The sequence below is a fragment of the Aythya fuligula genome, chromosome 1 (assembly GCF_009819795.1).
Source record: "Aythya fuligula isolate bAytFul2 chromosome 1, bAytFul2.pri, whole genome shotgun sequence".
Classification (NCBI taxonomy): Eukaryota; Metazoa; Chordata; class Aves; order Anseriformes; family Anatidae; genus Aythya; species Aythya fuligula.
The window spans coordinates 111,064,313-111,091,022 of NC_045559.1; the positions used below are offsets into that span (position 1 = coordinate 111,064,313).

General features: G+C 42.2%; 2 protein-coding genes across 8 annotated transcripts in view; one reads left to right on the forward strand and one right to left on the reverse strand.

Annotated features, from left to right (window-relative positions):
• ITSN1 (intersectin 1) overlaps nucleotides 1-13,183 on the forward strand; it is a 124,160-nt gene extending 110,977 nt beyond the window's left edge. For 6 of the 7 annotated variants that reach the window (XM_032203002.1, XM_032203018.1, XM_032203032.1 and 3 more), the window contains 10 exons: nucleotides 400-506; nucleotides 1,817-2,000; nucleotides 2,444-2,542; nucleotides 3,391-3,558; nucleotides 4,656-4,868; nucleotides 5,401-5,522; nucleotides 7,704-7,786; nucleotides 7,887-7,970; nucleotides 8,397-8,570; nucleotides 9,445-13,183. In XM_032203002.1, the coding sequence (XP_032058893.1) occupies nucleotides 400-506; nucleotides 1,817-2,000; nucleotides 2,444-2,542; nucleotides 3,391-3,558; nucleotides 4,656-4,868; nucleotides 5,401-5,522; nucleotides 7,704-7,786; nucleotides 7,887-7,970; nucleotides 8,397-8,570; nucleotides 9,445-9,593 (1,383 nt within the window). In that variant the 3' untranslated portion in view covers nucleotides 9,594-13,183. The remainder of the gene's footprint in view (nucleotides 1-399; nucleotides 507-1,816; nucleotides 2,001-2,443; nucleotides 2,543-3,390; nucleotides 3,559-4,655; nucleotides 4,869-5,400; nucleotides 5,523-7,703; nucleotides 7,787-7,886; nucleotides 7,971-8,396; nucleotides 8,571-9,444) is intronic. The other variant, XM_032203040.1, reaches the window with a different exon arrangement.
• A 5,746-nt stretch (nucleotides 13,184-18,929) lies between these two features.
• Nucleotides 18,930-22,110, reverse strand: ATP5PO (ATP synthase peripheral stalk subunit OSCP). Its single transcript, XM_032192569.1, has 7 exons — nucleotides 22,048-22,110; nucleotides 21,910-21,960; nucleotides 21,680-21,790; nucleotides 21,243-21,372; nucleotides 21,016-21,128; nucleotides 19,399-19,485; nucleotides 18,930-19,109 (listed from the first exon to the last, which is right to left on the reverse strand). Exons 1-7 carry the CDS (start codon nucleotides 22,072-22,074, stop codon nucleotides 18,996-18,998), a joined length of 633 nt encoding a protein of 210 aa, XP_032048460.1. The 5' UTR covers nucleotides 22,075-22,110; the 3' UTR covers nucleotides 18,930-18,995.
• Between the last annotated feature and the right edge of the window lie 4,600 nt (nucleotides 22,111-26,710).

Genomic DNA, 26,710 nt, shown 5'->3' on the forward strand with positions numbered 1-26,710 from the left:
GACACTATAAGGTAAATCACAACTTCCATAAAGGAGTCCAAATTCACATGTATTTTCAGTTGTATTATCAAAGTAGTTCTGGGATATTTTACAGGAGACTTCTGACTAAAATTCCCAAGCTTAAAACAGGTTATCCAGGTCATAATGAACACCACCAACACCAATTCAGATCATTCTCTTTTAAATAAATATGCTTCTTACAAAGATATTGTTAGGGAGCACCATGGATCTTCAGGGCACAGTGCACGCTTGAAGTCTGTTCCACGGAGTATCATGTGCTACTCTGATGTAACGTTGTCTTGCTTCCAGACTAAGGAAGTCTTAGACATCATCAGCCTTAGTCACTTTGATTATGCTTAAGACATGCTTTCTAAATTGCTTAATTTTCTAAATCTATAGATCTTCCAGAAACCACTAATGGAATCTGAGCTGCTAACAGAAAAAGAAGTTGCTATGATTTTTGTTAATTGGAAGGAACTGATTATGTGCAATATAAAACTACTGAAGTAAGTTTTTTTCCCCTCCCGTACTTAGCAACTAAAAAATCATGGTCTTTCCCGCCCCTCCCCCCCCCCCCCCCCCCCCCCCCCCCCCCCGTTTTACTTTTAGCTGCATGAAAATATTTGCCACTTACAAAAATAGTCACCAAAAGAGTATTTGCACGTACTTTGCTCTTGCTGTGCCCATGCTCCAGAAGGCAAGGTCAACTTCTCCTGAAGAGCAGTGCTTGTCAAGGCTACCCACAGTCCATACGTTTACTTCCTATTATCTCTGTCACAGCCCAATACCCAGTTCCAGTCCTATTACCTGTGACTGGAAAGCAAAGCACAACAGTCTCTGCCTCCCTAATTCTGAGTTAGCTGATGTATTCCTTTAGTTATTGTAGGCTTATAACATCTGAATGAGCTGTTTTGTGAGAAGCATCGCCAACAAAGCCTGGTTTCCTATGGATTTGTGTCCAGTGTACCCTGCACCCTTCCTTCCAAAGTCTCCAACTACTGCAGCCCCAACTCTCTACCATGAAACTCCACACAGTGCAAGTACCCTTATTTCTCCCTTCATTCTCTGTGGCCTCTGGTGGATCCTGTCTTCCCACCTGCATCTTTCTCACTCATCCCTACTGCTTCAGCAAGGCACAGTAAATTCTGTGGCTGGTTTGGAGGCATGCTCATCTGATTGCTCATCTGGCCATTGCCAGACAAAATGAGTAAGGATTGAGTTAAACCTTCATGTTCATAAGCAGGAGGATTAATAAACTTCCTTTTTTTTTTTCCCTACTGAGCTGCTATTTTTTATTGAACTTATAGAGACTTAGAAATTTTGAGATATCTCCTCTTTTGTAGAATGTGTTTGAAAATGGCCACCAATATGATAAGTTATGACAGTGGTAGGACAAAGGCAGCTTGATAACAACAAACCTCCTTTTCCTTAGGAAACCAGGCTGAAAACTGGGTAGGTTTGGGGTTAAGGAAGTGGTACTGTTTTTATCCCTCATTCAAGAGCATATCTGTCCTCTCTAAATGAATAGAAAGGGAAATTAGATTCCCTTTTATGTTGTATCTGATCTGGCTTTGTGATAAGTTAATACCAAATTACAGTTTGGTGACCTCAGGAGGGAAATGATGTTGGCCAAGGGTACAAAATTGATTGTTATGTTCTTACAATATGCAGTAAGTCTTGTGGCTGATCTATTTATTATTCAGAGGTCTTGTCATTTCAGTAATGAATAAGAAGCAAATAATTTATTTTATAAATCAGGAATTGTTGTTTAGTGGTCTACCTGCGTATAAAACACCCATGACCTTTTCATGTTTAGGGCTTTGCGAGTGCGTAAGAAGATGTCTGGGGAGAAGATGCCAGTGAAAATGATTGGTGACATACTGACAGCCCAGCTGCCACACATGCAGCCGTACATTCGGTTCTGTAGCTGCCAGCTGAATGGGGCAGCCCTCATCCAGCAGAAAACAGATGAAGTCCCTGAGTTCAAGGAGTTCGTTAAAGTAAGAGAAGAAGCAAACACCATGAATAATATTCACCATAAGTTTAGCTCATTGCTTTTCTAATTTCCCATGCATAGTCTCCCTCTTTTGGGCTAGAATGAAGAGTCTTCAGACTTAAGCACTCATTTAAGGAATGCATTTTTTCATTAAAGGAATACCTTTTTTCAAAAAACTGTAGAGCCATAAAATAGTTTGTTTAGAAATGGTTTTGCAGTAACGTGCTGGGACTTGGAAAAATAATAATAAGAGGCCCTTCTCCTGTACAGGCAAGATAGGTGAAGAATACTTTGTAAAATACAATAAATTCTACTGCATTGTTTGTGATCTAACAGATTTAGTTGGAGCATTATGCTCATTTGTTGCCTTTTCCTTTCTTAGAGGAGCTTATTTTGCTGGGTTTTAAGCAAACTGACTAACACCATTTTACCTCTCTAATGTTTCAGAGGTTAGCAATGGATCCTCGCTGTAAAGGAATGCCACTATCAAGTTTTCTACTAAAGCCTATGCAACGGGTAACAAGATACCCACTAATAATTAAAAATGTACGTTCTTTTGCAAAGATGATGTTTTTGATGCTGCTTTGCTTACAGCTTAATTACAGGATAGTTTCCCTCTTTGTGTTGAGCTTTGTCCCTCTTAGATATCTGATATACTAGGGAAAGTGGGGTGCCCTTCTATATTTGATCACACTAAGAGCAAATGCAGAAACTCCTTTGGCTTCAAAAAAATGAGTCTGGATTTCTGCTAGAAACTGAGGTGAAACTTGCACACAAAGAACCAAAAGGCAGTAAAAGCTGAATGAAAAGTTTAAAACTCAGAAAATGGGAGTACTAGGTCTATTTTATGCTCATCCTTGCCTTTTTTCAGTGTCATTCCCTCCCCACAGTCTCATAAATGGCATTCATTGTGCAAGCCTGAATACCAAATCGTTGCAAGTTACCTTACTGCACAGCTTACATTACTGGATAATTTATAACCCTTTCCTAACTTTCATTTGTTGCCTAACACTTATCATCTTGAATAATACTATTGAAATTGACCCCAGACCTTCATAGGAAATAATCCAGTTACAAATTGGATGTTGGCATTTAAGAGACTCCTTAATCAGCCATGGACATGTTTCTGTGGCTGGAATTTGCATACTTATGTCAGCAGAGTGAGCAGCGTGCTGATGGAAAGGCTCTGCAGACAGGCACTAATTTCAGCTGTTCACATACCAACTGTGAGTTTGTCTCTTATTTTTCGTGTTTGTCAAGCAGGAAGAGAAATGTGGAACATGCTGGCTAGCTCTGATGAAAATTAAGAAAAGAAGCAAGAGTTCAGGCTGTCAAGATGAACGCATTTTAACTGTAGATAATAAAAAAAGCTAACATATTTTATTTACCTGTAGATAATAGAAAACACTCCTGAAAACCACCCTGACCACAGTCACTTGAAGCACGCTCTTGAGAAAGCGGAAGAATTATGTTCTCAAGTAAATGAAGGAGTGCGGGAGAAAGAAAATTCAGATAGGCTGGAGTGGATCCAGGCTCATGTTCAGTGTGAAGGCCTGTCGGAGGTAAACAACATGCTATCTAGAGTAATGCAAATGTGGGCACACTTCACTGTTTGGGAAGAACCCATGGCTCACATATGGCACTGCATCAAGGGACAAACGATGTAATCAAATCATATAATCTTTACTCATTTGTTTTCATCCTTCTTTGGTTCCCTTTCACTCGTGCATGTAATCCTTTTTGTTGCTCTTGTTATTGCCTTCGATGTGATAAATGCTGCTTTTGTTTCCTGCCTCTGGACTAGTGCCAGGTTAAATGCTGCAATTTTCAACCACCTTTCAGTTTCATAGCTCTTTACAATACAGCGACAGTTGTACTGCTGTATCTCATCCTGAAGCTATGCCTGCCCATCCTGGAGTTCTTTAAAACTCATCACAGAAACTATTTTCTGTGATAAAACTTTGTATACTTTTTGAAAGCTCAAGAATGCTGATCAAGTCTCTCTCAGGACTTTACCTAGAGAATCACTGCCTGCTAATGCACATTAGTTTTTTAAGGTAACATGCTAAGCTTTTCTACTGAAACTATAATGAAAATATTTGTGGTGGACAGAGGATACTTTGATCCTGTTATTATACCCTGTTACTGGTGAAGATAGAGGCAGACAGATCACAACTTGATTTTCAAAATATACATAGAGCTTTCAGTTCAAAAGATGAAAAAATAGTAAGTGCTGCTTGGTTTATGAACTGGAGAGCACTACTTTTCTTCTTACAAAATCTAACTATTTCAGGGTCAAAGTTGTGTTCAGCTTGTTATAACTACTGCCTGAAGGGAGATGGCTGCGTCATCAGCTCGGTTCCAGTCACAGAAATGCATGCATGTGGCAGAGAAACTCAAAAGGAGGCACAAATGCTTTTGGCTTTTCTCTGACTGGTCAGGACATGCCTTGCACAACTGATGGGATGCCTTAATTTTCATATAGTGTTTCTATAACATGCGCTGCTTATCATGCACAAGGCAGAGACATCGCTCATCATCCCTGTGACACAACTTAAAACTAACATCAGGACTCAAAACTATATTTGATCTCTTTCAGGGGAACCTCGATTGTTTTACTTTATACAGTGCGTTGTTCTTCTTCTTCTACTTTTCGCAGCAACTCGTATTTAATTCTGTTACAAACTGCTTGGGACCACGCAAGTTTCTGCACAGTGGGAAACTCTATAAAGCCAAGAGTAACAAGGAACTGTATGGCTTTCTGTTCAACGATTTCCTCCTCCTGACTCAGATCATAAAACCTCTTGGCTCCTCTGGCACAGACAAGGTCTTCAGCCCCAAGTCTAACCTGCAATACAAAATGTACAAAACTGTAAGTACCATTCTTAAGCAGTGACTAAGATAGTTTTATGCTAACAGAGGTATAGGAGGCAGCAGCCAGCATGATGGACATGTGGGCAGTAGCCTTTATATAGAAGAGGTTTGAAGGCTTTGGCATATGCTGGGGATTCCAGGGACTGATGGTGAGCAAGCTGGTTGTTTGCTTAGCTAGATGAGAGAAGATGCTTTTGAAGATTGGCTAAAACAACCTCTTCAACAGAGGTTGTGTAACAGGGAGTGATGAAGAGAGTAGTGTTTGCTGCTTCTTGTGGGAAAGGAGAGATTTCGATGCGCCATGAGGCTGTTTTATTACTTCAGGAGAAATGTTCCCAGACTGTGGAGGCACCTATATCTTTAATAAAAAGAAAATTCAAAAAATGACATATCTGAAGAAAGACGGGAGGCAGGCTGAAGGGGAGAAGATAGTGTAGGCACAAAAAAAATCTGTTGTGAATTGCTCTTTATTGAATGCATCTGTTCGGATATTGTGCGACAGAATTCTAGCTTTGCCTAATGTTTTACAGCCCATTTTTCTAAATGAGGTACTAGTAAAATTACCCACAGACCCTTCTGGAGATGAGCCCATCTTCCATATCTCCCACATTGATAGAGTCTATACACTCCGGGCTGAAAGCATTAATGAAAGGTAAGTACCTGCACAGGCCATGTTAGTCCTGAATTTGAAAAGTCTGATGCAAATGTATTTGATGTACACGTGCATAACAGTCTCCAAGCAGCTAATATCACAACACTGGAGAATTCCTTGTGCTTGAGAATGTGGTGATACTCATGAAAAGGATGGAGAAATGATGATGCTTCCTGAATTCCAGTAAGACCAACAATGAAATGGCTAGGAGGGCTGATATGATAGGCCACATTTCACATCTCATGTTAGCATAAGGAAACTAAGAGATTCAGTCCTATCTTCTGTTACTATCCATCGGAGTTTTTGTGCCAGTGTAAGCATCTGTATGACTGTATGTTGAATGAGATTCAGGAACAAGTCTGCATTAAAACTTGAAGCAAAAACACACGAAACAAAACCCAGTTAGTTTTAACCTGATTCAGTTCAGAATGAATAAGTGAGAAGAATGACAACCTCAAAACCTCTGCTGATGATTTGTGTCTCTGGCAAGCTTAAAAAGACTTATGCTGACTTACATTTTTGCAGACAAACCTTTTCAATATAAGGTAAACGAAAGAAAAAAAACGGAGGCTGGAAATCCAGCAAAAAATCTTACATAGTATTGACAGTATTACGCCACCTTGCAAATGTGTTGCCTGTAAAAATTCTAATGCATGAAAAATTATAAAACATTGGTGTTCCCTGCCTGCCTGCCAGCATTATTCATTATCAGTTACATACACGTATTTATTCTTGTAAAGAAATGTATTTTTATGGATGCCAATTGTCCTTTGGGACGCTGTCTGTCCCTCTATGCCAGAGAATGAACGAGCATCAGGGTTAGCTCCTTGCTGATGGAAATTGACACAGCCTTTTCAATTTAGGATCTGTTGTGCAAATCAGACTATAGCAATAACCACATGTTGTGGGTCAGAGCACTCACTACAGTAGTCAGAAACATGTAAACTCTGATCCACGTTCATCCTACCTAGCCTGAGGAACTCAAGGGAGATGCTACCCTGACCCATCAGTGGAAGCAGACAAATCAAATGCTGAACGCCCCCTGGAGGTGCCTGGCTCGCTCCACTCACTATAGAGAGAACCACAGAAATTGCTATCAGAATTTAGGCACTCTTGTAAAATGCTTTTATTTATATGGGGTACAGCCTTTGACTGTCTTTTATCCTAGACAGCTTGTTCAGCAGAAATGCAGAATTTTAGATGAGATACCTCCAAGTTTTTATCATTCACTTGTTTTTAATTAAGAGCAACGGACAAAAAAAATTAACATCAATGAGTGATTTATGTGCCCATTTAATCTTAAAAGACCCGTGTGATCAAAATCTTGGTACAGTTCTGAAGCTGCCAATTACCATTTAGGGGTGAGCTGGAAGACAAATTGTCCTTAAGTGTTTTGTTTTCTTAAACAGTTGCCTCTGGAGAATACAGGCGCATGTTTAAACCCAAATCCAGGCCACTGTAAGTAGGCACAGTGCATTGTAGACCAGCAACAATTCATTCTGGGATCAGAAATTGATTCACACCTGCTCTATTCTCTCATTTTGCCTTGACTCAGGTCTTGGGCTCCCTTGTATGTCACAGGATATCCTTTCAAACACTTCAGGTCCATAGGACCCCTTCTTCCATGCTTTTTCTCTGTCCAGCTTTCCACACAGACTCTTAAGGAGGAAATTATTTCCCTAACTACAATTACAAAGCTTCCCCTTCTTCTTAGTGACATCCCTTTTGAAAACCTCTTTGAGCCCAGCCAGTTCTTCAGGCAGCGTAATCCCTGCAGGTTAGTAAAGCCCAGGAGTCATTAGGCTGTGCCTCCCAGGGCACACATCTCTCACCATGTCTTCCTCTTGGGGCTGTTTCCTCTGAGCAAAGAAAGGCTTGGGAAAGGCAAACCTGCTATCTCTACTTTTTGGTTTCTCACCATGTCCTCTCCTGTTCGTAGTTCTCTGGAGCTTGCATTGTGTGACGGGATCTGCTAGGCTGGGATGATTAAATTTCTGCAGGTGCTGTGAATTGCAATAAGGTCTCTGCCAGGGAGACAGCTTCAGCCTGTGGTGGGGTCAGGGCCTGAGACTGCAAGCGGCTGGGAAAGAGGGCCAGCTTTACTTTTGCCTGCAGTGCACCAGGGAGGAAAAATGGAAATGGTATTTTGCAACTTTTTTTTTTTTTCCTTTCCTTCTGAAGGACTGCCTGGGTTCAGAAAATTAAAGCTGCTTCAGAACTTTACATAGAGACGGAAAAGAAGAAGAGGGAAAAGGCCTACTTAGGTACAGCACGCGGTGCAGGGGCTCTCATCCTTTGGGGGGAAGTCTGTGGGCAGGAAAACACATTAATGAGTTTTGTCTCTCCTCTTCTGTTTCACCACAGTTCGCTCGCAAAGAGCAACAGGCATTGGGAGGCTGATGGTCAATATTGTTGAAGGCATTGAACTAAAACCTTGCAGGTCCCATGGTAAGTGCCTTGCATTGCATAAAGTGCTCTGTGAAGAAGACATTACTATTTGTCAGACTAACTTTGAAGGAGGCTCTGTCTAAAACGTGGTTTTGTTTAATAAAGCAGTTTTAATGAACTTGAAATACATAGAGGTGATTCTGTGCAGTTCAGTAGCGGCAATGCAGTTGTCTTGCACTTGAGCATTTGGTACAGGCAAACTTAGCTTCTACGATGTCAATCAAATCATATCAAAGACATAATAAGCCACAAAGTCCTGAAATGAAAAGTGGAAAGTGCTCAACACCTTGCAGAACTGTGCCCCTGTTTACTGAAATGGCAGTGAGGCCACCATCTTTGCCCAACCAGTTGGCTGTAGGAGTAAGAGGATGTTCAGGCACACTTGAAAACGTGTTTACACTTTTCTGTTTGTTTCCTTCTTCCCAGGAAAGAGTAACCCATACTGTGAGGTGACGATGGGCTCTCAGTGCCACATTACCAAGACGATACAGGACACCCTCAATCCCAAGTGGAACTCCAACTGCCAGTTCTTTATCAAGGACCTCGAGCAGGATGTACTCTGCATCACGGTGTTTGAGAGGGACCAGTTCTCCCCAGATGGTAAGCAGGGGGCAGCCACCCTTCCAAGGGTATTTTCAAGTCTCCCATTTTGAAGAGGCGTGTGCTTGCTGAGGTAAATATTGAGCCCCTTTGCATGTTTGGGGCCTGACTCACCCTCACTCCCCAGTCTAGTCATGCCAGTACTGGGAGATCTGTTCTGGGGGATTTCCCTTCTTGTGCAACTTGACAGCAACTGAAGAGTGGTTTGCATTTCTGCTAAGCCTTTAGGTGGAACTCTGGTTGCTCTTTGCTAATGGATAAATTCATGGAGGAAGAAAAGAAATGTCTTCAGGTTCCTGTAACAAGCAGTGAAAGTGGCAGAAATGAACCCAAGATTGAACCTACCCCATTCTTATTTCATAATCTGCAATAGACGTATTGAGCGTTGAGGAGTGTATTTTGGAGTCGTTATCTCTGAGGAAGTATTTGGATAGGACTGTCGTTCATGTGACCAGTGCAGATTGCCCCAGTGACCTTGTCACTAGTGCAATGCATTCCTTGGCTCTATCATCTCCTGAAGGCTTCACACTCAGTTCAAACTGTGCAGTGACCTTCAGCCTTTTCTCTAACATGTCAAAAAATAAATAAGCTACTTAAGCAAGGCAGCTGTGAAGTACATGGTGGATTTTTCTGCTTGTGGCACCATTTATTTTTAAATACTTCTGCTGTCTAACACGGTCCAGATGAAATTCTCTACTGTGCAGATAGGAGGCATTTGACCTATTTCAACTGCAAAAGTGTAATTGGACTGAAGACTTGTTTTCTTCTTTTGTTATGTGTAGATGGAAGCTTAATTCCTCCTGCAAAATAGCATTTTTATTGGAACATAAAATGGTTGTTCTGTTTCTAAGCATGCTGTCTTTTTGCATTTCAGACTTTTTGGGCAGAACAGAGATCCGTGTGGCAGACATTAAGAAGGATCAGGGTTCAAAGGGACCAGTTACAAAGTGTCTCCTTCTGCATGAAGTCCCAACAGGAGAGATAGTCGTCCGACTAGACCTACAATTGTTTGATGAGCCTTAGAAGGAAAGGGACCAATGTTTTGTTTGTTTTTTTTTCAGTCTGAGTTCACTGCAATAGGTGTCTGCAGAAGCTGTCACTAAATCCTTATTGGTTTGGTATGAAACTACTGCTTGCCCTTCACACACAAGAGGGTTATCAAAGCAAACAGGAGCATCTTTGTGCCTTGATAATTCTCACTGAAAAATGGGTCCCAGTTTAGTGAGGAAATCTCCCTCAATTTCTCTATGTGGAACCTGATGTTAGTTTCCTGGGTTTATGAAATAACCTAGTTGTTTGTCGTGCTCCAGTCTGAAAGGCTGGAAAACCACATAGGTTTCTGTGCTTGCTCCAGCTACTCTACTCTTTAATTTACAAGAAGAAGGCAATGTTGGTATGTTTGGAGGCTTTCTGCAGGGTTTTCCCCCTTAAGGAATTCTGTGCCTATTGCTCAGCAAGGTGGTGTGTAAATGTTTTGTGAATGGAACAAGCAGTTATGCAGTAAGAAGATCTTTGAAGATCTTCACACTGATGCTGAAAAGACTTAGAAAATAAATAGTCTATATCTATAAACAGAGAAGATTCTATTAAGATACCACTTCATGACTCACATTGCCCCCAGAATAAATATATGTACAGGCCTTCTGCACAGAGATGAGTTGCACTCCAGAAGAGTACACCCACTCAGTACCTTCGGAAGAAATGTTTGAACAGTGAGTGAAGGATCAAATATAGAGCCGTGATGAATGTTGTGCTATAACACTTCAATACTGCTTTACTATGGCTGCTTAATTGTGAACGCAGATGGATGATACGTCACCTGCAGTGGGGAAGAAAAAAAAATCATGGCTGTGGCTCAGGAAGCTAATTTCTACCCCGCAGAGTCTAGTTTGCCAAGCAATCAGTGGTGACCCGTTATTAAATTGTACGGTGCCTATCTGCATTTGACATCATGTTACTGAATTAAGGGTGATAGCATACTGTAGCTCACAACAGGGTTTGTTGCAAGCCGGGTTGATCACAAGTGTGGTGGCAGCGATACTAGACATGAAGAGAAGCAGAGAGTTCGTGATTGTACAGAGTGGGTAACCCCAAAGTAAAAGTCTTGTCGTCTTGGGGAATCAAAAGTTTCTACATGAGTTTTACTCAACAAATACACACATATAGGCCAACATTCGGCAAAATTCCTCTGTTTGGCAAAGCACCCAGCTTTAAGCATGCACTTATGTTGTGTTTCCCTTAAGTACACACATAGGTGCTTTACTAAGCCCGGACCTGAGATACGATAGACCCCTTAAGAGTAAAATTCATCTTTGTTCTGCCTGGATTCATTTTGTTCATTACCTATCATGCATACACTGGTATTTTTGTAATGACTTTATTTCTGAATGGGAGGTGTCAGCCTGTTTCATTAGCATGTGAATGTTCTTGTGGAGCCTGTTGTTAGGTTTTGATGTTCCTTGCATGTCCTTTCAGTACTGGTTTCCACCTTTCCTGTATAGGCGGTGTTTTCTAGCACTACAAGTCTTATTGATTTCCATTAGGAAATTAGGATATCTTCATAACAAATAGGTAGATGCAGTATGGTAACAAGTGTAAACTGTGCTGGAAAGTGTCTGTGTACTATAATTTCCTACAATACCACTGTAATGTTTCAAGCAATGGGAAAAAAAAAAAAAAGTATGTTGGAGGGACAACAAAGTTTACATTTCATACTTTTCAGAATCGCTTTATTATTTATTTATTGAAGATAGTGTAGAATTTTGTATCAGAAATGACAGACATACTTATGTATTTTTTGAAACAAAAACAGAGATACACACTTTAGTTAGAAACTTTCAACTGACCACGTTTTAGAGGGAGTTTAACTTCCAAGGCATGCATTTGTTTACCACTAACTGGCAGAAAACACAATTAAGAGAACTTTAAGTTTCTATTTTTCAATGTTGTTAAGAAAATTGTTTCAAGTAAAATATGTAAATAGAACTAAACCCATGTTTTCCTAATTCCATATCTATACATTTTATTAAATATAATGTATATGAAAATACACATTGTTGTGGTAGGATTAAAAAAAAAAGTGATAAAATCTATTAATGGAGTAACATTAAATGTCATTGTCTAACATTTTATTGCTGTCCTAATTTTACTCAGTAGCTGTAAATATGGTGAACATTCATTTCAGTGTTTAGAAATTAGAACCACATTTTTATGGTACCATTTCACCAGCATGAATTACAGTAACAAATAAATAGACAATTAGGGAAAAAAATACCATGGATGCAATGCAGAAATCCAGGCCAGGTTTTTGAAAGGAGCCTCAAGGAGCTGCATATTCCTCTGCGATTCAGCTGGTGTTTGACGTGGTGGACAGGTAGCTGCAGGGGCACCTCCCAGATTGTGACCCCTTATCCTGAGCGTGTGGGATTGCACCTTTTTGAGTAGGTGTAACACAACCGAGCACCTTCCTGACCACCATCACTCATGATTTCCATCTTACCCTCAGTGCACAGGAATGTTTAGTTCCTGCTAATGCCAATGGAAGTTATGCAAACATGATGATGATGATGATGAAAGGCTGGGCTTCAGCTCACGGATATCTAACAAATCCCTTGTGATCGGTCTAATCCTGAAGATGAAGCTTGTCCTAATCCCTGTGCGTCGAGGACAGAATGTATATACCCTCAGAGCCAGGCTATTGTGCATCAGGAGGTTGCTATTTTCTTTCTTGCTTGCCCTCAATACTCCATAGCATATCAGCGTGGTTGACTTCCCAAGTGGATCTGCTTCAGGGTTAGCCAAAGGTTCTTAGAAATTCATCAACTCCTGCCTATTTTTTCCTGTTCAGGCACAGCCTGAGCAGCCACACACAACAGGATCTTAGGAAGTTAGATGTCTTTTAGTGTATATAGAAAGGTGGCTGGGATCATCATGACGTGTGGATGTTAACCCATCCGTCCTCTCTTAAGGGTGTCATGTCCTGGCTGTGTCAGGCCAAACTGCTGGCCTCTGCTACCGTTGTTGACCACCTCTGGTTATTGATCTCTGAATGTATTGGTAAAATAGCACACCTTAGAGTACGGGTCCCTTTGCAGCCTTGTTGAGATGTGTGCAAACTTTTCCTAATGTTTTGCAAAACTAACCCAAGAAAAAATCTAAGCCCAGGTAATACTTGATCACATTTAGGGGTGAAAGACCCATCTGAAGGATTTCTTCAGATAAGCATCTCCACTAAACTTACAGAGCCTTGTACCATGTGTTGTGGAGCCCTTGGACTGGCTGTCTTCATTTGCTTTTATTCTCCTATGGCAAAATTCATCCTTGCACAGAGGGTGTGTATAAGGCCTGCCCATTACCAGCCCTTGAACTGAGGCACTGGTGAGATTGAACGGGTACGTGGGCCGCTGAGACAGGCTCTCAAGACAGGATCTCATCTCTATCATCTTTTTACAGGCTCTACTTTATTGGAGAAGAACATTTGCTTAGAAGTAGTACTTCATCAGCAAACTCCTTGGCTGGCATTCAAACCTTTCTAAAAATAATACTGTGACTTTTTCATGCATTCACTGCCTTCATTGAAACAGTGATATTCTGCTTTTGATAAACTGGGAAAAAAAAAAAAAAAAAAAAAAAAAAAAAAAGTAAGAGAAGAAATGGCAAAATCTGCAAATGTGAGAAAACATGCAACAGAAGAAGTTGCTCTGGTAGTTTGGTTTCCAAACTGTCATTCCGGGAATTGCATTCTTCCTTCACATACAGTAAGTTTAGCGAGGGGAGTGGTGTTTTTCCCTGGTGCTACCTTGGCTTTATGTCTTGCAGTAGAACTGAGTTAATGGAAAAGAAGCTGGAATAGACCAACTACTTTTTTTCTTTTTCTTTTTTTTTCTTTTTCTTTTTTTTTTTTAGAACTGATTGAGATGAGTTTGGAAAGATGGAGGTAGCTGGGAACAGGCAGAATATTGATGTTATTGTGGCTGCGGACAGGATGGAGTACTGAAGAAAAATGATTTGTTGTTGTTAATTTAAAATCAGATCCACACCATCACAGTGGAACTTCAATTATCAAGGGCCACAAGCATCCACAATAATAATAGTAGCAGAAATAACAACATCGTAGTAGTATCAGTAGTATCAGTACAGTACCAGTACAATAACAAGCTGTGCATTTATCCTCATGCTGGGAGAAACACGTTGAATTTAATGCAGATCTGCATTTATGCAGGAATTTGCTTGTCTTTTGCATATATATATATAAAACTGGAGCTTTTAATTGTTTTTGACAGCCCTTCTACTCACCTTTCCAGGAATTGCCTTCTGAGATGTACCTCTGAGGTTCTCAGGCACTGTGTTGTTTCAAGATGCATTCACTAGGGTTTCGTGGGCTTATAAGTATTGCTGTCATGCTCCTTGCTTTCATGGTGTGATCCAGACAGCTCTCCTGAACATCCAGGAGATATATGCCCTTTCCATGCAGGGAATCGGCTGCACCAGCACCAATGTGCCAGTTTTCCATGTCTCAAAGGACTTGCTGCCCAGGGAAGTGGTTGAGTCACCATCCCTGGATGTCTTTAAAATACGTTTAGATGTAGAGCTCAGTGATATGGTTTAGTGGAGGACTGGTTAGTGTTAGGTCAGAGGTTAGACTGGGTGATATTGGAAGTCTCTTCCAACCTAGATGATTCTGTGATTCTGTTTCCCCAGCTATATGAGGTTTTCATCAGCAATGTCATCATACACCAGCATCTGTCTTGTCCCTTGTACCCATTTAGGACCTCTCCATCATTGCAGACACTGGGAAGGCTCCTTCTGATTGCCATGAGGATCAGCCTGAACTTATAGACAGGTTTCCTCCCTGGGGGCAGGAATCAGTTCTTGGGCAACCACCTGAGCTCATTTTCCTTGGTGCTCAGTCAGATGCAGCTGGCAGTCATTATGTCCAGGGCAGGTTCAGCTCTCCTCACTCACAGACCTGCTGCCTGAGCACACACCAACACCGTCTTTCCCAGCAGGGCCAGGCTGTGAGTACCAACTTCCCACCCTGTGATCCCAGAGGCTCCAATCCCTTGCCATCAGGGTTGAGGCTCACATTTGAGATCACCCAGGTCCCCTCCCAGCCATGATTTTTTCCACCTGCTGAGCCCGTTGGCTCCCTCCGAGCCAAACTCTAGAAAATACATCTCGTGTCATCTCCGTGCCTTGCTCCTCTGCGGTCCCACTAGGTTTTTCTTCTGCGTGTGTCATGTGCACAGTAGTGCTTCTGTCCTGTAATTAATGACATCCTTTGGAAAGCACTGCCCTTCCCTTCCCCTTGAACTCCACTGAAGCTCAGCTGTGTGAAATGGGGCTATTTTGGGGGCTCCTTTCCAGGCTTCTGCCTCACAGCTCAGCTGGCAGCTGCTCCGTCATCTCGTGCAGCTCTGCAGCCCTGGCTCAACGAAGCGCTTCAGCTGATGCTTACCTCTAATTTGTGTCCCAGCTAGTACGAAGGCATACTGAGAGCTAGCTGGAAGCCTGTGTGCTTTGCTGGAGATGAAGGGATGAGTTTGAAAGGCATCCGTAATATAAAGTCTATGTTATGAAGTTGATTCAAAGGCTATAAGGACTGGAAGGTTGCAATAAGTATAACCAGAGCATCAGACAAAACATCAAGGTTAAGGTAAAAATCAGCAGTAGTTTATATTCTTTGCAGATGGATCTGTTTTCTTTCTTCCTGAAAGTGAATGGTCACTGGGATATAGCCACTAAACTCTCCAGAATTGTATTTACTGGGCAAATCAGAGTTTATATACCTACAGATTACAACACATTTGGAAGCACTGTAAAAATAATAATAATAAAAATAAAGCTGATCTTGGCTCAGAAATACCAAGCATCTCTCCAAGATTAATGCTGGTAGGAAGGCAGCCTGTAAAGCCCTGAGAGGTTGTATGCAATTGGTGGTCCGACTTGGGCACCTTGGCAGACATAGCATGTCACTGAGCTGACACTAAGCCAAATGACTGATAAATTACAGAACTCTTTTCTAGATGCAATTAATTATTATATATTTTCTCAACATGAGTTTGTATGAGGGAACTTTTTAAACGTTCATTTTAGAATTTTTTTACCCTTAAAAAAAAGAAAAAGAAAATCACTTTTTGTTACATGTGAGTTGGGTTGGGTGGGGGGACATTGTGGATAATGAAGTTTTTGTAATATTATTAAATACATTTTCAAGACTAAGATGTGACAAATCCAGACTTTTACTGCAACAGTGGTGTCTACTTTCATGCTGCTCTGTTTGCCACTGTGATACTTCAGTTTGTTCAAATGGAGCAGTCAAAACCCTTGAAACAGAAAAGCTGGGAATCAGGTGAGCTCACCTTAGCTTTGAGGGGTTTGCTCTGTATGTACATTCCACGTGGATCCTGGTGTTTGTTCAGCCCAAACACTCCTGTCCTACATGCATATCAATGTATCTAGAGTTAAATACATGCTTATATATATATATGTGATTATTTGTATATATAATATAAAAACACAGCTACTTTGTCGTTGTCAAATACTGAGTAAATCTAACAAAAACGTTTATAGGCACACAGTTTTGTTTGTTCCTTTAAATATTTTACAATAATGGCCATCCTTGGGAAATTATTTTTCTGTACATATGTGGATATATTTAGGACCTAATTTAAATGAATAAAGAACATGTTAAACTAGCCTAGTTGCTTGATCTAGTTGTCAGAAAAAGGTTCTGCTACAACTGTAGGTGAATTCCTCGTGCTTCTTGTAGCACTGCAAAGCGTTGCTAACCCTGGATTTAGCGTTTGTGTCTGGGATCTCAGCCTGTTGTGCAAGTGAAGGGAGTTGTTGCTTCCTCTGAGCCCTTTTGTCAGGCTCTCAGGCAGCAGCTCCTGCCTTCCACAGTGAGCACAGATGACAGAAGAAGAGGGGAGAAAAGGAAGAAATAGAGGCAGAAAGAAAACATAGGAGCTTGGTAAGCAGCAGGCTCTTCTGCCCTCAAAAAAAAAAGGGGGTGGTTTGTCTAGCAGGTGATGGCCTGGCAGTGAAATCCCTCCCAGGCAGTGGCTGCTCCACAGGGCAGGGCCTCGAGGTGAAACCCACACTCACCTGGAGGAAGGGAGAAAGTGGGTGCAGGACCACAGAGCCCTCCTGGTGCTGGTCTGGGCGCCTGGGCAACTCGTGCTCTTGGCTCTCTCTTCCTCTTGCCTTGCCTCATCAGGGGTAAAATGCAAAGCCTCCCCCATGGGGATGGTTTTCCCGATGGGCTTTGGCTGAATGATCAGTAGCAGCCTTGCCAATGTTCTCCTGCTGTGGCTGATCACAAAATATCTTACGAGAACGTTACCCAACGCCTTTGCTTCAGCCTGTGAGGAAGGAATGGAAATGGCAAGCACGGTGCTCTTGGCACTCACCAAGTGTCTGCGCTGGGTTGAAGCTCTTCCTCCTGTCCAGGCTATAAATTGTAAAGGGTTAGCGCTTTTCAGCGGGCTAATTCACTGCTAACAGCTTTTGCAGAACACCCTATTTCAGTCCTCAACTTGCCAAAACAGAGTTTAGATTCTACCAACCTTTGCAGGCTTTGTCATGGGTACTTTTTACTTTGTGTTGGTAAATTGTTGAAAACTGTAGTATTTTTTCAATGTTATTACTTAGAATTGGGGAATATCCTCCCTGATGATGGTGGTGTTACTTTCTAGTGCACTTTTTGTTGCCAAACAAATGGTATCAGTTAACTTCTTTTTCTTAAAAAAGGAAGTGTTTTACTGTATGTTGTATTCATAAGATCCTAAAGATTGCAAAGGTGTAATAAAATAACTGTTATGTGTATGTCTTAAGATCTGGCCAGATAGGAGGAAAAAGTTACTTTTCCTTTTTTCAGAGAAAATACAATGCACTTGTTTTGTTCATTTACATCATAGGCAACTATTCTACAGTTATACATCCATACTGTGAATTTTTTGTTTGTTTGTTTAAAGCATTTGTAGTAGGTATAATGAATAATTACAAATCATATACCACTGTTTCTCATCGGACAATCTCAACTGTACTTCGGTTGCTCTGAATGTGTTGTTTCCTCTGCCATACTTGGTTAAACAATTCTATTTACAGGCGGTATCAAAACTAAACCAGTCTTTCAGCTGCATTCACCTGTTTGAGGAATTATGCCACATCCCAGACTGCATTCATCGAGGTTGAAACTGCAGATCGGATTTCAGTCTGTGCAATTCATTTGACACAGATGAGACTGTAGTTGTGCAAGTGAAATTATGCAAGAATAAACCCTGTTTTTTTTTTTCCAAGCTTCACTGTGTATTGTTACTTGTCTTCAGTACTTTTCAAGAAAGTGATACCATATTAAATCTTTAGAATCCTGTTTGAAAAAAGGACTACATAGCTCTAAGCCAAGGGATGACTCAGCAGTGAACGTTAGCAGCATTTAACACCTGTGACACACACCACCTTTCATCTCAGTAACAGACTGCACTTGTAAAAACGAGAGTTGGCCAAATGCATAGCAAGATAGAAAAAACAGCAAACAACACATAAAAGAACCCCTAAAAGGTGAGTGCTTAATATGCCAGGTGTCATTATTACTTTATATAGACCCTGCTCTGGGGCCAGGCGTGTCATCTGCAATGTTTATCCAGCTTGCTGGTGACTGTGCCTCAGCTGTACGAGAACATAGGAAGTCCCACTCTGGTCTTTCCCATTTTTTTGTTAATAATTACTGCCTTTGGCCAGCAGCCCTGAGGTCAGTGTCCTCAATTTCCTATGAAGAGGTGAGTCCATTTGTCTAGCTCTGCACTTGCTAAAGCCTGCACCTTGATCGATGTGTTTCTTTGCAGCTGTTTTAGGGCTGGGTTGGCACAATGTACAGTAGTATAGCCCAAGTGCTATTCCATGTTAAACTCCCCACAGAAAGATTTTAGAGGGTAATCTTAGTTTAAGGCATGTATATAGCTCTGTTGAACTCTACAGATGTGGAAGTAAAGCAGGCCTGAAGTAGCTGTTGAGAACACACTGATGACAAGACAGCTTCGCAGCCCTTGTCACCTTTAGGAAGGAATTTGCTGGTTGCAGTTTTAGTGTCTTCTCTTCCCATACAGAGAAGCAGCACATGAAGCAGCAGGATCATTGAACTGCCAACCAGACAGCTTCCTGCTTGGGAGTTTTCTCTGGAGACTGACTGCAACATTTATCAGCTAATACAGAGTTATTCTCTGTATCCTCCAGAGCAACATTCACCTGTGACACAGGTGAGCTGCATCACCAAAGGGTCAGTGAAGACTGTTAAACTTCCTAGTTTTATCATCTTTCTCCCCCTGCTGTGTTTTGGAATCAAAATACTTGAAACCATCAATTCAAGAATAGCTTTATTGTTTCCACCTTATAAGTTTCATTGTGAATGGACAGGACAGCTTGCTAGATAGTCTCTCTCATGATTTTGGTGAGTTTCTGGATCTTTGTCCTCGTCGACATATCTACATACTTCTCCCCAATATTGACGATCATTCCACCAAGCACTGATGGATCCGTCTAAAGAAGAAATATTGAACAGGAATTCCATTAGCAAAAAATTGCTGACCTAGTATACAATTTTTACATTTGTAAAAAGAGAATTTTGCAAACAGTACATTCTGAAGTTAAGATTTTAGTAATTAAAGCATCATCAGGTCTAGAAGAAAGCACAGAAGTGTATTAAATAAAATGAATACACACCATATTTTTATTGTTTGTTCCTTTTTAAAGAAAAAAAAATCAGAGAGAGAGAAGCTCAATTGAACATTAACTTGATTAAATATATGTACAAATCAGAAATCCGTACCTTGGTCTCCAGCTTCAAGATCTCTCCCTTAGCCAAGAATCCATTCAGAGCACTTTTTAGGTCAGTGAGACTGGCATCATCCAAGGGCTGAAAAATTTGAGCAGAAGACAAGGAAAATTAAGGACTTAAAAATTCAAATAATATAATGAGAACATTAATTTTTCTCTTCAGATTCTTATAACAAACGGCACTTCCAGCAAGGCAAAGTAAGCAACCTTCTTGGACAGCAATAACCACGTGACAGCACAGAAACAGAAATCACTTTGTGCTCCTTTAATTTCATGAAACGTTGTGTTCTCTGCATATGTATTTCTAGCAAAAGCTTCATGGTAACATCTTCAGCAAGCAAGCATATTTACTTGCCAAACTAAGCACTCAACAGAAGACCTTCACAGCATCATTTAGGCTATATAAGAAAAGATAAATTTTGCTGTTTCTAACAGTTCAGATTATTTGCCTAAGAAAAGTTTGATGTAAAGCACAGGACAGCAACTCAGGACATGGGCAGAGAGCACCCAGCTCTTCTACTGCAGGCTCGACCAATGCCCTTGGCTAAGTACACCTCTCCCCATCACCATAGAGGAACTTTGCATCCCCGTGGGAGAAGCACTGTGAAATTACCCTTGCATTCCCAAACAGCTGCTCATATATCACTGTGACAGAAATTAAAGATTTCACAGAAAAGTAGTGTTTTTGCATTACTGACAATTTAAGTAATTTCTGTTTAATAGCTAACAGTTGAGAGCCAAAAGAAACCATCACCGCTACCGCCACAACAGGCAGCGGGAAAGTAACTTTACTTATGAATTATTTGGGAAAATTCATGAAAAGGTTTACACAGGCTTGTGAGTTTACACATCCCTGAAGGCTATCAACTAGATTAACAGTCTGTGCTTGTGGCCTACAGAGAGCCAGTCACCCTGAGATAAGTGACACTTTTTACTTAGTCCACTAGGCAGTTCATTTTAGCCCCAACCAAGGCCTACAGAATTACTTGATGTACATAGCAGGCAAGCTCCTGCTCGTAACAGACCTGGGCATGGATCCATCACCAAAGAAATTAATTAAGTGCCAGAATCCCCACATCTCCATCCTCACAGCTTACGGATACATCTTCCTTCTCACCTTTATAAGAATCAGCAAGAAGCATCTGCCTTTGAAAAATTCCTCCCGCAGTTCCAGAATTAGCCACTTCCCCAATTACTGCACACAGCGAATTATGTAGCTGCTTCTTGCAGCTTCTCGCATTCTAAGAATGCCATAGGCTTTCTTAGTCCTCAGCCTTCTGCTTTGCTCTAACACCTGATCAGTACCATTTCAGTGACAGAAATAAGACCGGAGGCAGACAAGGCTGACTTATCAGCCACTGGGTTCACACGTAAGAAAGAAAGATGTTACCTGCTAAGCTGAAATAGCAGGAACACATTTAATTGTTTACCAACAATTTTTGGATATCAAAACACTATTCGGAGAGACACTTTCATCCTAGGAGAGGTGAGATTTTTCCTCACTACTCACACAGCAAGATGCTTGTATTATAGAAACCAAAATAAAGCTAAGTAATTTTGCCTTTTATGCCTGTATCTGTTCAGGTGAACCTAGAGGTTCCCAACCTACCTGCGCGGTGGTGACCGTGCACAGCACCTCTCCTCGGTACGCGCTCATGATCTTCCCAAAGGCAGACACAATGCCTGGAGTGTAGCGCAAGCGACCGTTCTCAGCAAGCAAGTCTGGAAGAAGTAGATGTGTCAAGGGTTTAAAGCACCCACTGGAAGCAGATTTGGTTTGCTACCAGTACCAACCAGCAGCCTTGGATGTTTCTCAAAATCGAAGTGATTACTCACTCATCAGGTTGACAGTAATAGGGGACATCTTCTCTTTTGCTAGAGCGTCATTCACAGCTTTTTGTTTAACTGTGCTCTTGGTATGAGGGTTCATGACAACGCTGGACAGTTTGGGGTCCTTCAAAAGAGTCTACGAGGACACACGCAACATTATAACAATAAAACAAACACACCACAAATCCTCCAGGCCTGAACAAACCATCCAAGTGGGCAACAAGGTCGCTCCTTGAGCAAGCCTGAAGAGATGAGATGCGAGCAGGACGATGGCAGCCCCAGGTGCAACTCACTTACAGGAGGCATCTTTGTTTTAGGGGTGTTTTAGGGGTGTTTTAGGGGCGGTGCTCCCCTCGCACAGCTTGGACCCGCAGTCCCACCTCCCCCCCCCAAAGCAGGGGCACCCCACGCCCTAGGTATACGGCTGCTGCCGGGCTGCTCACCCACACGCGGAGCAGCTCCTTCTCCACCTGCTCCAGCTTCTTCTGCTTGGTGGCGGCCGAGTACAGCGCGGTGGCATAGCGGCCCTCCAGCCCGTACACCTGCACGGGGGGCTGCGGGCGACAGCGCGGCTCAGGGGCAGCCCCGGCACGGGGAGACCCAAGACGGGGAGCCCCAGGACGGGGACCCCAGGACGGGGGGACCCGCCGGTTCCCACCCGCTCCCCACTCACCTTGACCAGCTTGGACACCGGCCTGGCCGCCGACGTGCTCAGCTGCCGCACCTGCGGGACGGGACAGCACAACAGTGGCCTCGCAGCCCCTCACCGCCTCCCCCCTTCCCTCCCTCACCGCCCTCCCCGCGCCATCACCTTCAGCGCCAGCCCGGCCGCCGCCATTTTGTTTCTGTCCGCTGGAGGTCACGGCGCCGCCCGGCCCCGCGCAGGCATGGCGGCCGCACCGCCCCTCAGCGCTGCGCGGCCCGCTGGGGGATGTAGGCTGCAGGCGCTGCCCTCCCCGCATCAGCTCCATGTGCAGGGCGGACCGGGAGCGCTAGGTGTTGCTGTTGCCACAAGTTGGGGAATTAGTGCTCGCTCAAAAGCAGAGAATTAGGCTAGGCTTTCCTCAAGACTTCCTCTTTAGGAAATACAGTCTGAATACGGAAGCTGGTACAGCATCCCCTCGGAAACACGATGCTGTAACCAACATGTGGTGTTCTGGGTGCTGGAATTGAGCTCCTGCTATCGCCGGTTGTATTTGCTCTGGGGACATGCAAACCCACAAGCATAGTTCATGATAGCTTTAACCATTCTAACACCATTCTTCTTGATATTTTTAATAACTACGGTACTAAGAAAAACACATCTAAAATGAAGAAAGGGATTTGTTTTTCTTTAAGGGAAAACATACATTTTTATTTTATTTTATTTTATTTTATTTTATTTTATTTTATTTTATTTTATTTTATTTTATTTTTGTGGTAATGTGCATGCACTGAAACTTCGGAAAAGTACAGAGAATGAATTTGTTTGAAATGGGGTCCTGTATCCAAAATTTCATTAGAGTAACCTTGAAACACTCCATGATCTTTTAGCACTCCGTGATCTTTTAGTCACTATCCATCGTATTTGAGCAGTTGTGACAGAGCAGTGAGGTTCCCACTGACTGGAAAAGAGGAAATATAATGCCTATTTTTTAAAAGGCATTTTTTAAAAGAGAAAAAAAGAAGACCTGGTGAACTAGAGGCCAGTCAATCTCACTTCTGTGCCCAGCAAGATCATGGAGCAGGTCCTCCTGGATACTATGCTAAGGCACATGGAAAACAAGAAGGTGATTGTTGACAGACTCAAGTTTTTTTTCCTCCTACAAAGCATTTGGACTCCCTGTAGCGCCCGTCCTTCATTATTTGACATTTACCTCCATCCCTTGTTTCAGCGTGTTCATGTAGATTCAATACCACTGAGCACTCACGCACATACTCTGATTACAAGGTCTCCCATGAGAAACACCTGGAAGAACATCCACTTGCAGGTCTGTTGGTTTATGTGGAGGTCACTGCTTGTGGCATTGTAACCTCAGAGTACTCATTCTTAGGAAATATAGTGTTATTCGTATTCATAATGCATCATAACAAGCATTCTCCTGTTGAGACAGACTAGATCTGAAATCCTACTGAATATATCCTCTCTACTTCTATTTGAGAAATCTTCAAAATAATTTTTAGTTTAGATTAATTTAAACACACATTTGTGCTTGTTGAAGACATGGACTTCACACATGCCTAGCAGCCACAGAGCTCACTGTAATCAGCACTTTTAAGTCTTTAGAAAGAATGTGTAATTCTTCATTATTATTCTACCATGGTAGCAGTGGGGAAGTGTTTCAAGCAGGGTCCAGCTGTATGCACCATCATAAAACTCGTAGTAAGACAGACCATTCCACAGAGTGCTTGCAGCATGTAGAGGTAAAATGAGATGAAGCTTGTAACAACACATCTGGTGTCCTCACGATGATGAGAGCATATCTGTTTATTTCCACAAAATATGCCAAACTTAGCCTCCACCAAACTACGGCCAGCTCCTTCAAAAAGCACATGAAACGCCAAAAAAAAGTCCAGTAATTAAACTAGTGACTCAAAATCTTTAAGGAGGCTAAAAAGACCAAGTACTTTAGTCCCTCACCTTGAAAATCACCTGAAACTTTAGCTTTCGGCCTGTTTGGAGTGCTCCTCTGCACCTGCTAGCCAGTAATTGCAGCCAGCTGTTTCCCTTTGGCTGAGCCTGGTATTCCCATACTCAGCATGGGAGGGTCCCAGAGCAGCCGGGGTGTAGCTGCAAACAAGTTCCTGACCTCTATAAAAAGTTTGTTATTAACAAGAAACAGAGGAGACTTCCACTCAACAGTGCTCAAGCTAGGTTCAGGGAACGTGACATAGAAAAGCTATGACCTACCTCACCTCTCTGTTGCTACTGTGGTTTTGCTCCTGTGGCTGCTGAAGGAAGCTTTTTTTATTTATTTTTTTTCTTCTTTCAGGGTCTGCCCTTTTCTTTCCCAGAAGCAGTGAGTGCTCCTGCTGAATCTAATTCACTTGGTTGTTTTTCGTACCTTTGCCCTGCAAACTGTTCTGCATGGGCAGGTAAGTGCAAGTGCTCTGTCACACAGGCTCCCTGGGGACTAAGCCGTCGCAGGTGGAGTGACCTGCACACTAAAACCTAGCTGCCTAGGCAAGACCTGACTCATTTTGCCATTAACAAAAGGGTTTTTCACTCAGTAACAGCAGGCAGACAACATTTTCTTTTTTCCTTCCAAGCTGGCAAGAGCGATTGTAAAACCACATAGATTGTTAGGGGAATTCAGAATAGGAGCAGCAGCCCTATTAATTGAGTTAGGATGCTGAACTCACTGACCTCAGCAACAGAGCACTCCACTGAAAATTATTTGTAGGGGTATTTGCAAAACCAAGCACCTGTGCCTACATTTTCCTGCCCTCCAAAGGGGATTTCCATCTAGCACTGCTATATGATAAAATGATAAGTCGTTATGATGTTATTGTGCCACGAGCACCCCAGAAGTATCATGTGTACGACAGTTTACTTTCTGTGCTGCCATAGTAATCTGTTGTAAAAGGGAAAGACAACCGCAATTAAGTACTTGTAGCTTCATTGGCAAAATGTCTGCTCTGAGTCTCTTTTAGAGTAATTTAATAAGCCTGAAAAATTGAGGTTGAGCTATGACATGATTTTAATAGATCAGCAAAATTAACACTAATCAGCAAGGCCTTATACTGGAAATGGTGATGAGGGCTCACTTGGACATTTGACCATTTTAGAAGACGTCCACAAAATATTACTTGTAAAAATAACTGATTCTGGAAAATATACAAATAATTGGCATGTTCTGGTGTAGGTAAGTGCTAACAGTTGAGCTTTGCCATCTCACAGATTGGCAGAGCAGCAGCTAGAACATTGTACTGAGACTCGGGAGAGTTGGGATCTATTTTCAGCTCTGCTTTGGGCCTGCTGATTGGCTTCTAATTATTCTGCACCTCAGTTCCCCCATCTGTAAAAAAGCAAGAATGAGACCAACATCCTTTACAAACAGCTTTAAATTTGGTCGATGAAACACGCTTTATTAATAGCAATGATACCTTCTCACACACGCTGCCATTAAAAAAACTAAATTCACAACTGTCAGTCAAATTATGGTAATGTGCAAGTGGCTATGGAGAAAATAAAGTAGAGGAGGACCTTCATGCCTGCTCCATTACTGCTGTGGAAAGCGGGATGTTAATCCTTGTCCCACCTCTAGAGTCAGAATGGCAAAAAAAAATGAGATTTTGGTCCATGTACTGGAGGTCTGTCACAAGAATGACCACTGAACTGACAGGCTCAGCAGAAATCCTTGACTGAGCAGGCCTAGAACATGAGCCACATCTCAGCCAGAGACAGCTAACAGTCTAGGTACCTCTTTTACAGGATTAAAAGTGCACCTGTGAGTGGAAAACATCTCTTGCTTCAGTTTAAACTTGGGCCAGATACTGGCTTGAGTCGTACCAGGGTGAATCTCTGATCTCGTCAGCGTTTTCTCTGCAGAGCTGAGACCCCAGGCTGCCATCCACTTGCTGCATGTAGGTCTTTGCATCTGCCTTGAGCTGGAATCAGCTGTCCTGTGCGTGGATGCAGGGGTCTTGCCGAACGAGCATATTGCAGCATTCTGTATCAGACAGATGCCTTGGCAGATTCTGGTTGCATATTAGAGCTACAGCTTGCTCGTTGCCACAAGAGGGAAGCCAATACTAATATTATAACTGCGTTCATGTAGTAACTATGGTTATTGTGGCAAGATTTTGATCCATTTCAAGGCTGTTGCGTGTCTCCTCTTTCCTTGTAGCAAACTTGCATTTGATCATATGTCAGCAACCGAGGAACATTATTCCACATTCCTTTGCTCAATGTCCTGTGAAATGAATTTCATGGATTTGCCTGCGTCGTTTGAACGGTGCATACATAAACCTGAAAGAGAAAGTAGGGACGGAACCGAGCTGGTTGTTTTCATAGCAAATCTGAACGGTCCACATGCAAGAAAGGGGAAATTTGGTGGGCACGGCAGCTGGTAAAATAAAGAAGGTGTTTTCCCTCATTTGGCTGAATATGAAAAGTTTATTAAAGAGTATTCAAGGAACTGTAGACATAACTATTTCTAGTAGCTCTTGCCCTGTAGTAATGATAAGTGAATTCAGCAAGTCTGCTGACTCTCGTTCCTTAGCCTGTTCTGCAGTGAACGTGAGCACCTCCTTTACGGATTCATTTATTACGGTGAGCCTGATCTCATTTACTGTGCTACAGACCGGAGTAACTGCTGGCTTCAGGAACTTCACTGAATCACTTATCTTGTGGTGTGTTATCTGTGAAAGTCACCCTTGTTTAGATCACATGTCTACGGCTTAAATCCGATAGGTCAAGATTTGTCGTTACATTTCATGCTGCGGCCAGACGCTGTGGTATGTGCACAGCCCTTGTCAGAAAGGTCTTTGGA

Excerpts from the sequence above, each read along its gene's own strand:
- ATP5PO (XM_032192569.1), bottom strand. The coding sequence starts at position 22,074 with ATGGCGGCGGCCGGGCTGGCGCTGAAG. Across the intron at positions 21,129-21,242 it reads TATTACTGTCAACCTGATGA|ACTTGCTTGCTGAGAACGGT; the intron begins GTGAGTAATCAC and ends TACTTCTTCCAG. Across the intron at positions 19,486-21,015 it reads GCACGGTCACCACCGCGCAG|CCCTTGGATGATGCCAGTCT; the intron begins GTAGGTTGGGAA and ends CAAATTTTTCAG.